The sequence below is a fragment of the Ailuropoda melanoleuca genome, chromosome 2 (genome assembly GCF_002007445.2).
Source record: "Ailuropoda melanoleuca isolate Jingjing chromosome 2, ASM200744v2, whole genome shotgun sequence".
NCBI classification, from domain to species: Eukaryota; Metazoa; Chordata; class Mammalia; order Carnivora; family Ursidae; genus Ailuropoda; species Ailuropoda melanoleuca.
The window spans coordinates 164,041,743-164,056,574 of NC_048219.1; the positions used below are offsets into that span (position 1 = coordinate 164,041,743).

The 14,832-nt window shown below is 40.2% G+C and overlaps 1 protein-coding gene across 4 annotated transcripts in view; it reads right to left on the bottom strand.

The window, feature by feature from the left end:
- SATB2 (SATB homeobox 2) overlaps nucleotides 1–14,832 on the bottom strand; it is a 191,395-nt gene that overhangs the window by 24,639 nt on the left and 151,924 nt on the right. For all 4 annotated transcript variants that reach the window (XM_034654917.1, XM_034654915.1, XM_034654916.1 and 1 more), the window contains one exon: nucleotides 11,665–11,862. In XM_034654917.1, coding sequence (XP_034510808.1) covers nucleotides 11,665–11,862 — 198 coding nt within the window. The remainder of the gene's footprint in view (nucleotides 1–11,664; nucleotides 11,863–14,832) is intronic.

Below are 14,832 nucleotides of genomic sequence, written 5' to 3' on the forward strand. Positions count from 1 at the left end.
GTTTTGCTTTTGGTAAATTAGAGCTGATTCTATACTCCTTCTACAATAACATTATTCACATATACTTGCACTCTTGTTTACTTGCATATGAGGGAAACAGGTAGAAGTGCAAGTAGTGGGGCGCCTGGGTGGCACAGCGGTTGGGCGTCTGCCTTCGGCCATGGTGTGATCCCGGCGTTGTGGGATCGAGCCCCACATCAGGCTCCTCCACTATGAGCCTGCTTCTTCCTCTCCCACTCCCCCTGCTTGTGTTCCCTCTCTCGCTGGCTGTCTCTATCTCTGTCAAATAAAAAAAAAAAATCTTAAAAAAAAAAAAAAAAAAAAAGAAGTGCAAGTAGTGATGCCAGGAACTGAGTCACTTACATGAAAACCACTATGGAGGACCCATTGAAGAGTTGTGCTGAGATCTTAGTGAATGTCACAACTTTGCTCAACATATCACTACATAGCCTGTTCTGCAAGAGTCTATACTCATTTCCCTGCTGGCCTCTAAGCCACTCAAGATCAGAGAAAATTTATTTCCCCCTGTGTAAGTCCATCGGAGGCCAGTACAGAACTGCTGATGTGGCAGATGCTTACTTAATACTACACCAAAGAAACTCAAACATCATTACTGCACGGCATCTTCTCAACATTGTGGATTCTAATGTGTTGCAAGGACAGCAGAACTTTCAGAGATTATATGGAAGGTGAGTGCTCTTTTTGCTTTTTTAAGCTTTAAAAAAAAAAAAGTACCAATTTACTTTTGTAATACCCAATGGCACTTTTTATGCCCTAAAGGGATTTTATTCAGAGCTGAAAAGAAAAGGTCTCATTTACTTTCAAGTAACTTATACTGACTTTTTGTTGTTGCTTTAATAACTTTTGATGCGCAGCGAGCACGGGATGCTTCAGCCTCTGCCCTTCCGGGGCAGCATCCCTGACATCACGGCGGGCAATCCTCCCACCCTGGCTCTGGTGGGTAGTGGCCAACACGGCCACTCCTCTATAATAATAACTTTTAAAAGAGCTTGGAAACATAGAAAGATCAGATAAAACCACACAGCTCGGAGTTTCCTGATCTATCTCAAAACAATTGTACAACACGCACATGCACAATAGAGGCAATGCACACTCTCACATTTGGCTACAGCATTATATGCTGACACCATCCTTGGTTCAACTCTGAACTCTTCGGAGTAGAATCATTTCACCGAGTAGTATTAGAGTTCAGATACCATTATTATTTCTTAGGTGCCCTTCCATGTAGTCACTTTCTCATGTAAACCTCAAATAATCCTAAAGATCTGGGATTATCACTGTTTCCAGAAAACTTAAGTGGTCTCTGCAAGACCCAAGAACTCCAATTCCAGTGGTGGCCCTGAAATTCACACCCAGACCTTCTGACGATCCAATGCCCCTCTCCTCTTTATCCACGCTCCTGAAGCTGCTGGCAGAGCTATCGTTTTGATAGACTTGAATAAGCAACATGACAATTTGTATCACTTATGTTTAAAAAAGGAAGAAAAGAAGGTAAAAAGAAATCTAACTTTCATTTGGATATTTTACTTTCTATAAAAATATTTTTTAATCAGGCAGTTCAAAATCTTATAAAAATGGCTGCATTAGTATGTATCTGTGGGTCAAGTTTGTCAGTTCCATCCGCTTCCCGGCATGAAGCCTCTTCCCTCTTAAAAAGGCAACTGGGACCGGGCTTTCCAAGATACCTGCATACCCTGTTTCAGCTGCAACCATCTCCCAGATTTATGAACTTGTTTGAATGATTAGACCTAAATCAAAGTATGTGAAATTAGTGCCCTTGCTCTGATCAAATGATGAGAATTTCATCCACACAGGGAAGTCCCTCTTTGTAGATGTGCATACCTGTTTCCTCTGTAAAGACGATGAATACCTTTCAAACCAACAATTACGAATGAATGACAAATAGTCTGGTAGAAAATTTAAGGAAAAAAATGTGAAGCAGGCTTCCATGGTCCTAGAACAGTATGTGTTTTTCTGTCACAATAGCTCATTGTTAAGAGACACCTGACCCTCCGAGGACCGTAGCTTTATCAACACATGCCCAGAGAGCCAGGCGGGTTCACTGAAGGACTCGGTTGGAGTACATCAATGAATTAGCCCCTACACCATTGCCAAGTAATAGGGTTGCTACTTGGAGAAGTCACCCTGGGTAGAGAGAATGAACATGACCAGGACAAAAAAAAAAAACAAACAAGTGTCTATCTGTGTGGTCGGGGAGAAATTAAGGTAGAGTGGACATACTTATTATCCATTTGTTTTCTACCAAAACCACATTTTAAAATGCCATTCAATCAGTAATCTACATAGGTAATTCTTTCTAGAACTATGTAGATCACTTCAGACTCTAGAGAATAGATTCAGAAAGTCTGTTGTTTTGATACTTTCAAAAAGCCATTTTTTAAAGGTAATAGCATCTCTTTGAGAAGCTCAACATGTTTCAAAGATATTATCCGGTATATTTAGGAAACAGCTTGAAAAATAGAAGAGATGGCACCCAAAGTTAGCATCAGAGAAAGAAATAGAGCCTATGGATTCCACTAAAACATAGTCTGAATTCTAGATTAAGGTAAGGTAGCCAGAGGGAAAATGAAATCTGTTTAAAAAAATCCAACTCTGAGTGAAGGAGAAAACTGCTCAATATATGTGTGAAATTTTGTATGTTTTATTCACTGTTGTACACGTGGTGCCTAGAATTAATAGCTGGCATGTTGAAGGAGCTAAACAAATAACTGTTAAATAAATAAGTAGAAATATGAGAATAAAAATAGCCAGCCTTCTCAATCATGTCTGTAACTCAAGGCCTGAAAACAGTTTTATCAATCAATTTTAATCATCTTTACCAAAAGCTACACTTGGCTAGATATCTATATAAGTATAAAGGAATGTATTTTCCTTCTCACAGAGGAAGTGTAATGGAGGCCTTTAATTAGAACAATGACATATCAATATCCACAAATTCCTTAATTTTAGCTTAAGTTTATTGTTGTTGTTTTTGGGGGGGAGGGAAGATGCATTCTAATGCACTATCTTAGTCTATTTATTTTTTCTCCTATTGCTCCACACTGGTCATATTTAACCACTTGATCCCTACACAAAATTAGCCACTGCCCCCTGTTCTTTCAAATTGAAAAAAAAAAAAAAGTGTTTCAGATTATTGAAAAGAAAAAAAGGAGGGTAGGAAGGAAGAGAGGAAGGAGGAAAAAATAGCCACATTGAATTGGCTAGTAGAATAGCAAGAGCATCCCCTAACAAATTCCATAGCAATATTTTAAAATAAGACAACTAAGCTTTTCAAAAGTATTATCTTTAGTCTTATTTTCCTATCAGAACATCAGCAAAAGGCCAAGGTGCTAAAGGTTTTGTCTTATACCTGGTTTCATTTAGTATCAGCAGAAGGAAAAAGACTATGACAATGTGCACAGGGAGAATCCTCTTGGCCTTAAAACTTTAAAGAACAGACACAAAGGAAGATAATTTATATCAGTGATTTTAGTGGTTTCTGAACACTGGGCACTGAAGACACTTGTATCAATAAGGGGCATTTGTACCGATGGAAATGACACAGCTAATCCCTTCTCTTCCCTTTACCTATGGAGCAGCGTTAGGCAAAGTGCCTTAGATTCAGTGTTAGGATCTAAAAAAAATGAGGAGTGTATCAGTAACCAATAGCATGAGATGAAGAGACTGTGCTGCCTCTCAAAAATGCAAAATATCAAAATTAGGTTATTATTTAAGGAAACATAGCAACTATAGAAGCGCAAGCTACTAAAGAAACCAAGGTTCTCTATGTTCCCACAGGGCAGGAAAAGACTGGAACCCAGCTGTTTGAAAGTTCACTTCCAACCAACAGCTCACCCTGAACACTGAATTTGGAAGGTGGTGTGTCTTTAAAGCTCAGCCGCTCATAGGGAGAGCTCTGCTTGGCAAAAACACTAGGACAACCCTATGAAGAATGAGAAGCAGTAAGCTAACTCCAATTATTAAAATCATAAGCCTAGTAAATTGCTGAACCCACTTTAAAGAAATAAATAGGCAGACCCAGATTACTATAAAATTCTAAGTTTAATTTCTATCAGTATCTATAGCACAGTGCCTGAACACATGGAAGGAAGTACATGATAAATGTAAGAAAAACTGCAATAAAATAAAAAGGCATAATACTTTGGATATATAGAGAACTTAAAATCAATCTTAGGCATTTGTTTCCTACTCCTTACATGTCTATAGCATTTCACATTAAAAAAGTCATATAAATCTCTCTTGATAGGAGAATTTTATATGAGACTTGTTAATCATTCCTGCAACCATCTACCCTGATAAGTGCAGGGTCATAGGAGCCATGATCTACTAAAAGGCTTGAACTTTCTGGCCCAAGGACAGCCTCTTCACGAGTTACCTACAGATGGTCTATAGCCATTTAGCTTTCTACTTCCCATTCTTCTCAAGTTTATTCTAACATTTTCTGCAACAGAGTTCTTCCTTTAAAATGCAGTGCCTTCTAAATTAAGCATTCACATTACTGTTTGGAAATTAAATGTCAAGACAGTTTGCCTTCATGAGGATAAGGTGGACCAGTCAATCTCCCTGTTATAAAAATTTAAAGGAGTAGTAAATAGAGAGTGGGCAAAAGAGGCTGGATTTGACAAAGGCACAGAAAAAAGTTGTGAAGTAGAGCAGAGGACATGGGCAGGCCAAGGTTTTGAGGGGGAAGGATTATAATTCAGAGAAACTACAAGTTCTAAACAGAAGTTATATGACAGACGAAGGTATATGATCAATCAGATGATGATGGGAAGAAAAGCTTGCTAACGGAAGGAATCTGACACGGGGAAGAGGCATGTTACATCAAGGTTAGCAAAGGAGAGGATGAACCCACTAATTTCCATGAATGCTGAATTCCCAGTTGCAGGTTTAGAGAAACCTAACCATATTCATAGTCCTATATCTGAATTTTCAGGAAGTTCTATCACTCTCAATTTCCCTTAATATATCTCCAGTAATTAAGCTGGAATTTCTGTCTTGCAATAACAAAACAAAACAAAATAAACAAAACAAAAACAAAAAACAAAAAAAACCCAAAACTGTAATAAACTTTTAAAATGTAGGTAAGCAACTTGCCTAAATCTCTTGAAAAGAACAAAGCCACAGTTAATGTCTAATCTACTAGTTTAGCTACTCTTAATGAGCTCCTTCAACTTTCTGACATCATCACTAAAATACACCTGTTCACTGTATTTTGGAAGAAATCGTTCCAAGATGGAAATGTCCTTTTTTCTAGTATTTAAAAAAAAAAAAAAAAAGGTTGCAAATGACCTCCAAACCTCTTTATTCCTGAATGACAAACTGAAAACTGAACATGGCGAAAAGCTGACTGACATTAGAAATGAAGAATGTTCTTCAAGTTGAATAAATACACGCAGGATAACATAATGTTAATATGAAAAAAGATAGTGTGGCTCCTCATGGATGGTCAGGGACTCTCAACGTTTTCCCAAGTGACGACCTACTTACAAACCACTGCAGCAATACATTATTAAAGACGGTGACGTGTTCATTTGCATCTCTCCTCGGGACTAGAGTAGGGTTTCGACACTCTGGAGCGACCTTAGACAGCACACTTTGAATAGGAGCATGTCATGAGCCCAAGGAGGGAGAAATTCTAGTAACCTGGTTAGAGATGTGCAAACATCTTTAACTGATTAATTAGCCTATTTATTTTCTTAGAAGTTGTTCTTTCGGAAGCAAATTCAGAAAGCAAGATGTAGCCCATAGAGATGGAGTAGAAAGGCCAGATTGAATTCACACAGCGTAAAGGCAGATTTCGAGTATGCTTAAATATTAGCAGTGAGTCACATTCTAAAGCTATCCCAAAAAAAGCTTAATGCAAAGTGGCAAGTTCAGTCACATTGGCTTTTTGACATCACACCAGTCAGTTATAGGTTTCACTGCATTAAGTATCCAGTAAAGAAGAAAGCTCACAAAACTAAATCTATTCCGTGGAATGATTACAAATGAACAGCCCTGTGTAGCGTCGGACAGCTAATAAGTGTTCAGGGACGCGGGCTGCTGCGCGTGGGCCGTGCTCTCCAGCACACAGATAAAAATCAGACTCTAAAGACACACAGATGTGGATTGAAGGTCTCACTTGAGCAGGTTACTTCTCGAGGCTTCAGTTTTTCACATGTGAGAGCAGATAAAACCACCCTCCCATGTGTTTTCTCGTAAGGTTTAAAGAAGACAAGACATATATAAAGCTCACATTTTGAGAGCCTCGCGCCCAGAAAGGCTAACTGCTGCCAACGAAGAAGAATCACCACCGACATCCTCCTCCTCCTCATTGTTATTATCGTTCCCAAATTTGATATAGGAAAAACAGAATCAGCCTCATACGTACTTCAATTTTTTTTTTTTTAATCTTGTGCTGTTAGGCAGTTAATGGTATTTCTATTCCAGAGTGTCTCCACTTCAGCACTATTGCCGTTGTTGACAGAAACGTTGTTTTTTTAGGGGGCTGTCCTGTGCGTTGCAGCACGTGTGGCAGCATTCCCGGCCCCCACCCAGTAGATACCAGTAGCATCTCCAAGTTATAATAACTGAAAATGTCTCCGGACACTGCCAAATATCCCATGAAGGGCAAAGTCACCCCTAGTTGAGAACCACTGGTTGATACCAGCGACAAGGAATTGCTGGCTTCGAAAATGCTGAGAACTGCCTGGAGTGGGCAGCGATCCAGACGAGCAGAGGTACAACGCCCGTGTCAGCTGTCACCCACCAGGTCTCACATTCTTACTCAGTGTACGGCATGGAATTTTAAAACAAGTACTTGTCAGGAAACCACACAGCAGCAAGCTCAGAATTCCTGAACTCACAAAATAAGCCATGGAAACACTGTGGTGGAAATATAATAAAGCAATAAAGCACAAACGACACAGAGAGGAACAATTTGGCAAATGCTCCCCAATCAACCCCACTCAGTGACCTAGTCATAGCATGAGCAATGTCCTGTTCTCTCTCTGCATTAAAAGGGGAGTGTGGTCAGAGGAAAGACTGGATGCCAAACATGCCTGTGTTTTCATTCAGCGGGCGATTCTGGCTTCAAGCAAGGCTCAATGTCTCTGCTCCAGTCTTTACAACTGTAAAATGGAGTTGGTAATAATGAATACCCTGACTTAACTAGTTTTTGATTCTAAGTTAAGGATATCCATTCACTATAGGGCCTCAGGTCATAATAACCACTAGGGGGGAAAATCACTATAACCACGGGAAATAATTTTGTCTCCGACCTTCTGGCATGAAAAAGTGGAGTTTATTTCATCTTTCTCATGGAATGTTTTGGTTTCCCATGTCATCTCACCTATATTAGTCTTTGTGCCTACAGGACTAAAAATATTATGTATATCAGTATTTATTTTTTCATTATCAACCTCTGAAGGAAATTTTTTAGGCATTTCCCCCCCTAATCATCTCCTCTGCTTCATTAAATTTTAATACCAGAGATACTGAATATCTCTTCATGTACTGTGTCCCTTTGAAAGGCCACAAACCACTGTAAAGTGAAGATGTTTATGCTCCCAAGAATCCATTTTCACTCTCTAAGGCAATATTAGCCCCACTGAGGGTCATGGTAAATATGGGTCTAATTTATAACATGTGTTCAGAGCCTAGAAAGTCACCTTCTACACAGCAGGGATTTTTTTTTTTTTTAAGTAATCTCTACACCCACTGTGGGGCTCGAACTCATAACCCTGAGATCAAGAGTCACATGCTCCAGACTGATCCAGCCAGGTGCCCCTACACAGCAGGGATTTAGATGAGAGTCTAAAGAGACTTAAAATACTGGAAAGAAAATTGGAGAGAGCAGGTAACTCAACATGACACCAAAGATGGACCTCACCCGTAGAGGTCTGGATTCCTAAGGAGGAAACACCTCACTTTTCCAGGACCACAGTGTTTTGGGGCTGACAGCACCTCTCAATGGCCCCAAGCCTAAATTCGTATCAACTATAACCTAGCTTCATCTCTGAAGGGACATTCCATCAAACACGTATTTCTCGGTAAGCATGTAAAAGATTGTTAGGTGTTAGAATTATAAAAATAAATGGCACATAATGGTGACCACAGAAGAAATCAAAACCACCAGCAAAGGCACCTTCGGTTGTAGAGCTGGGAGTTACGGGGCCAAGGCAGCCTTACAGGTGCAGAGCGACAGGACAAGGTCTCAATGAATGAAGCGGACAAGATATGCGTGCACATCTACAGGGTGGGCAATGGGATCTTGCAGGATGGTAGGATGGTGAGTACTGAGTATCAGCTCCAGCCACGCGGCCCAGTGGGTCAGATCTGATTTTCTGCACTGTTACATAAAATTGGGATATGATGTCAGATCTCATTTTGAAGGGTAGGCTTAAATTTGTAAAACCCTTTGTGGCCTAAAAAATGAAACACAACTGCAGGCAATGTAATACTACCAATACGTAAACTATTTGCAAACAAATGGCAGGGAAAATTTTCTCTTCCTTAAGGAAAGAAGCCCTAAGGGACTTCTCACATCACAGAAAACACTGAATGGGGCAGAGATGATAGAAGCTCCTTCCTTTATCTAGTACGTCAATGGGGACCTAATTCGACAGACTACTCTGGCGCGTAGTTATGCACAACGGTTCATATCTTTACCATTTAAGAAAAACTGAGGAATAGTATACCCTCACTACTTAAAAAAAATTTAAATGGCACCCTTCAGTGGAGAGGACTTCTGCATGATTTTCTATGTGTTGCATATATCAGAAGCTCTTCATAATCACCGATTTCACCTCTACTTAACAACTTCATAATGGTGCATCTTCTGCCTAACTGGACAAAATATAACAACACCAAACCAGCATTACCCTATATAAAATTCCTACAACATGTAAATAATTGTATCTCCCTAAAATTTTAGTTGACACAAGGGCACAAATGAATCCTAACCCTGAGTCCAGTGGCATAACTTTCTTACAATTACAGACATTTTTTAGTAGTTTGGGATCTTTTATTAAAATACAGTCCTTCCTAAGTCGCAGCGGCTGTGCCAACTGTATTCTCCAATCTCAAGAGTTCTGCCAGCTAGTTCCATTTATTTTTCTTCATTTTTCATATCATGACTATAATATAAAATTAATTCAAAGTTTTGTATTTTGCTGACAAATGCAGCATTTCAAAGCAGTGTCACTGAGAGACTGGCACAATGTAAAAAAAAAAAAGTAACATATTGAAGAATTTCACAGTAGTTATGGGATCAAGGTCAATGGCTAAGGCAAAGTCAATGTAGAGAAAATCACCTTATTTGTAAACTCTTTGGCTAAGATCTGAGTGATAGGAACAACCTTTTATACAGTAAGTGAATTCTCTTCGTGATATCAGAAGTTAATGTTAATAGCCACGAAGCGCTTAAAACTGAAAAAGGAAAATTACAGGCTGACTCTTTCTTAGCCATTAAATATTGTTTAGCACACTCCAGTTTTGACATACTACCATAAAAGATAATAAAACTCATAAATCAATTGGCAGTCTGCTTCTAAGATTTACTTTACTCAAACTGGTCAGTTAGAATATTATATATTGAATATCCTCTTAGCTACCTAAACATAGGGACCTCATAGAGACGAAAACTTCTGGACAAAAGATGGAGAAAGAAATGTAAAGGAACCATCATCCAAATGAAGGGAGGTCTTAATTATAATGGTTTTAGTATTTTATCTCAAACTTCTCTACATTTCCAACTTTACCATCATCTTATGATAAAAACTGACTGGTCTAAATGTTACAATCAATCAGTTTTTCACTCCCGTTCTATTTCCACTTCACCTTGGCTGAACTAAGATGGACCCTGAAGGAAAAGTCCATACAAAGTTGGTGGTTCCCTGAAGTTAGTCCTCGGCCCGTGTTGCTTCAACACAGAAGTTTTGACTAGTTCACATCAAAACATGAAAAACTAAGGTGACAGTGAGTTTTTCAGATGACTGAATTTATACAGTTTATAAGATCTTTTGTCTGAGGCTATCCTTTTCATTAACTAGTTGATATTAAAGAGTATTTTATTTTATGAAGTGATATGGATAGTAAATTGGAGCTTCCCTTGAATTTTTCAAATCAATGTATTCTCCAAAAGAAAAGGTCGATGAACGTGTATTAGCTCCCTCTAATTTCTACTAAATCTCGAAATCTGAAAAACACCGCTCTTAGCACATTTGTCTAATTAACTGTAGGAAGGTGCTCTGGTGTTTGGATGAGGCTCCAACTAGGAAAGGACAGGAGAGGGAAGGGAGAAGGTGGGTCATAAAGGGTAAGCCCTTAGGGTTACCTCCGGGGAAGAGGTTGCCCCTACCACAAGTCCAGGTCCAGGACAAGGGGCTCTACCACTTAGCCGTGTACTCTTATCACCTGCCCGCTCTGAGTTCACTGTGACTATTTTAAAAGACTGCTTCTAGCTGTATGAATTCATGAGTCTAATCATTTGGGCAATTCACTCTGTGACTTTGGAAACTGACCAATGACAGCATGAAGGCACTGACTGAGATGTCAGTATTTGGATGATAAGTGATATAATGGACCCGTTGATTTCTGGTTCTCCTCCAGGTATGTGGGATGAGATCGAGGTAAAAGGATTGACAAGGAAACCTCAGGGTAGAACATTTTGCCAAGTCCTTTACCACCTGTCTTCTGATATCTTGATCAAGAAAGGCACCCCACCCTTCCTTCATTCTCCTCATCTTCTCTTCCATTCTTCACACACATGCACACATGCATGCATTCCTGCTTCCTTCTTGCTACACCCAAGGAGGCTCAGACAGAAGCCCTGCAGGGTCCTCTTTGGTGGTAGTTGGGACTGCTGGCGTTGGACAGTAGGACAAATCTCAAAACCTATCCAAAACTTTGTGGGCAAACCCTGAGGGTCAAAATTTGGGGTATTAGCCTAGTGAACATTTCTTCCTGAAAGTCACTGATTTTAGACTGCAGCAAGGCGCAGGAGCTAAATCAATTGTTTTCAGAAATAAATATTTTTTTCTCTCAATGGGAGCAAATACTAACCAAACAAAACATGCAACGCAAATGGACACAGATTTCTAAAAAACAGGAAACCAAAAACAGCAAAAACTCATCTTAACATTGTAAGAATCTATCATAATGTCTCTCAAAGGTTCAGTTGAGTTCAATGGTATTCTCTAGCTCATGTGGCTATTTCTTCTCCTCAGCCTAGTCAAACTTTCCGTGAGGGATTTTAGATTAGTTTATTAGCTACTTCAGAGTTTTTTCTTTATAGAAAATGATGGAAACTATGAACTATGTTTTCTGATTGGGAGATTTAATTCCCCACAAGTGCTCTGGCTTCAGAGTCCCACAAGTAAAACACTCAGGAAAGCAGCTGCCTTTGGATTTGACTCCTCACTCATTTTTCTCTGTGTGAGCACGTGCATGTGTGTGTGTGTGTGTGCATGCGCGCGTGCACACACACACTATACCCACTATGAGAACAGGGTCCTCTGTCCTTGGAGACATGGCAGGAGACACTCTTCAATGCGAGGTGGTGTGGTGTGCCCCTTTGACCCTTGACAGCTGCTAGAACCAATAGTCCTGCTCAGGTTAGGGGAAGGAGGGGAGGCTGACCTGCACTGGCTCAGGGGGAAGCTGGACCACATGCTGCATGCGCTCACTGTGGTGATGTCTCGACTCTTCCTCATAGATCACATCCCTCTCATGCTGGGGAAGGTTCAGGAAGCGGCGGATGGTACAGAGGTTCTCCCAGAGGGTGCGGTTCTCTGGGCTGGGATTCTCCTTCCAGCGGAGCAGTTCACACAACCAGCCCTAGAGAGAGAGAGAAGGTCACCTGCGTTAATCTGTAGGGTGCAGAGCAGCGTAGGATGGCTGGACTGCAGTCCAGTGCCATCTCAGAGTAGCATATTTTTCTGTCAAAATTGTTCCTACCAACCCAGGAAGACATTGCAACAGCCTGAAAACTCTGAAAAACCAACCAATGCCCAAGAGTCTTCATGCTTGTTAATTACCTTATCACCCTTCCTATTGAATATTTTCTCAATGAATTTATGGGTCCTTTGTGAAAGATAGTCAAGCAAGGTGACAGTTATCCAATTCTCTGAAAACAAGAATTCATGTTGCTCAGCTACAATTTTTAAAAATTACCCAGTTGGATACTTTCCTTCCTAAGAGAAGAGTGAAAATGAACAAATACGTATTACAACATAGTGAATTCTAAAAAAGAAAACATGTCTGAGTGTAAACAGCACTGAACTCTCTAGAAAGGAAACAGTCTTAGAATCATCAGTAATTCCACAAAATAAAAACCACTTAGCTAGAATGAAAAAGCTGTATATTTGCTCCATCTCTGAATGCCTTGGGCTCTAGGCCCTCTTAACCATCCCCTTCCCGCCACAGCCACACCTGCAGGAAGGTAGGCAGTTGGCCGGGTCACACCTGCAAATGTGTCTCCCAATTCTGGCATCCGGATGTTCTCTTGCTTGAAACTGCATGAGAAAGAAAATGTAATGCAAATAATGATGGATTATATGAAAATAATACAGAGGATGCTGTCAACATCACTCACTGACTCATGTCAAAATATTTTACCCAGTAGCTTTCTAACCCATCACTTCCAAGCTACATCGCTAATTTTAAAAACAAGAAGTGTCCCACATCACGCCTCTTGCAAAAGAGTAAGAATTTTTCTAAAAAGGTGCATAAATAAACACAAATAACTTTGTAAAAATTAAATCCCAAGTCTCAACAAATTTTATATCATAACTCGTAAGCCAATGAAAGTTCCTGACATGCATTATAAAAACCCCATATAATATCATAAGCCGTTGTTTGTCTAACTCTCCACTGTGTCTTCTGCCTTTACCCAAAAAAAGGCAAGATTTGATTATCTCCGCTGCATCAGCCAAGACAGCAACACCAGCTGTTCTCATTGTGCAGCCTCTTCCTCGCGGCCTCCATGTTAATAACCTGATCATTCCATTTTCTCCTTCAACTGCCGGCTGCAGCACCGCGAAGAGACAAAAACCCAGGCCCATCTGCAGCAGCTGTAGGCACTGAACTGTGAAGCCACTGGGGATTTATAAACTAATCTGTAACACAACACTGCCTTGTTTTTACAAGTGAGAGGCCACATTTGCGCAGACCTGATCTTTTCTTGCAATAAACTGGGAGCTGGGGAGAGTTAGAGGGTTAGGAAGAATGAAAACAAGATATTGAATCATTTGCTTGGAAATGTTTTTCCAAGTATTTTCATAGATTTCTTTTCAAGTCAATTGAGAGACAGGTAAATGCTGATCTTCAAGGCGCAACATATATGAAAATTGAAGACAATTACATTTTTTAGCCTTATCAGAAAATAAATTATATTTAAAAAAAAATCTCCTAGTCCCAAAGTGTTTCCTCAAGGGTTTCTCTGTACAAAGGAAAGAATTCTTGAAATGGAAAATAAACCATCTGTGGAAAAATAAGCTCCTCTTTCTCTGTCTTTTCACAGATCTGAATAAGTCTCCAACTGAACTCTTTCAAATGTTTCAAACAGGTATGTTTAACATTTCCCAGGGGAAGCTACAGCATAGAGACCAATCATTTAACAGAAAATAAAAACAAAAACCTACATCTGTTAAAAGACGAAGTTCTGAGATACCCAGACCTTCAGGAGGACAGCACCTGCTGTTTCGCTTGAGGAGTGAACTGCATTGTGGGAAGCTGCAGCTTGAAAGGGGACAGGTGACAGCTGAGTGGTATCTCCACTTATGATACTCGGAATGTCTCGCACAACATTCATTGCCGCATTTGATTTATATGCGCTGTTATAATCTGCACTCATTACAATCACTTAGGACAAACTACAGGCCTCGTTATGGACTGTGTGCTGTCTGCCATCAGTCTTTAAGAAGTGTGGTGCTCAATTTGCCCACTGACATGCAAGGTCCTGACCTTGAAGCTATTAGGGAGCAGATTAGACACAAGTGTGATCATGTGTGCAGACATAAGCAAACCAAATTAATTTCTGGCACAGGGAGGTAGCCAACAAGACCCTGTTCTTCGGGCACCAGAGAACTTCCTCAAATCCCTGATGGAGCTGAGCTAATAGCATGTTTAAGGGAACCCGGTTTTGAAGATGAAGCACATTCATGGTATTTAGAGGGTTATTAATCTAGTTTCCCCACAAAGTGTTTGCTTGGCTGATCAGATTAAGGGATGGAGCCTTCAACAGCGCACCCCCACCACAGCAGGCCCCAAGAAATCTGTGATACTTCACAGCCTTGGACATATTGCACCATGTGTACCCAGCTGCTTCAATAATTAGCTTATGAATGTATCAGCTGGTTCTGTGATTTTTATAAATAATAACTAACCTACAGAGCAGAAAGATTATCAAGAGCCTTACAGTAGCACAAAATTACAAGGTGCTCCTAACTGTAACTTGCTCTTCCACTAAAGGCCGATATTCCCTACAAGTGGCACTCCTGTGATGCCATTTCTAAACATCAATTTTGCATTGGAAATGGTAACATATGTTTGTCAGTTTTCGTCGTGGCAGCCGTAATTTACGTTCCTTTTGCCCTTACTCACGGCTCGTTCCACATATCTGCATGCTTACCTTCCAGAAATCTATTCTTCCACCCCACTTCCCATCTCATCCTCCATCTTTTTGTTCACATGATCCTTCCACCAGCCCATCTGGGATGCTTATCTCTGTTTTCTCAATGGGGTCTCTTATTAGGTTGTTTGGTGGCTAATGAATGTGTGAGAAAGTGCCATGCTGTTGCACGAACA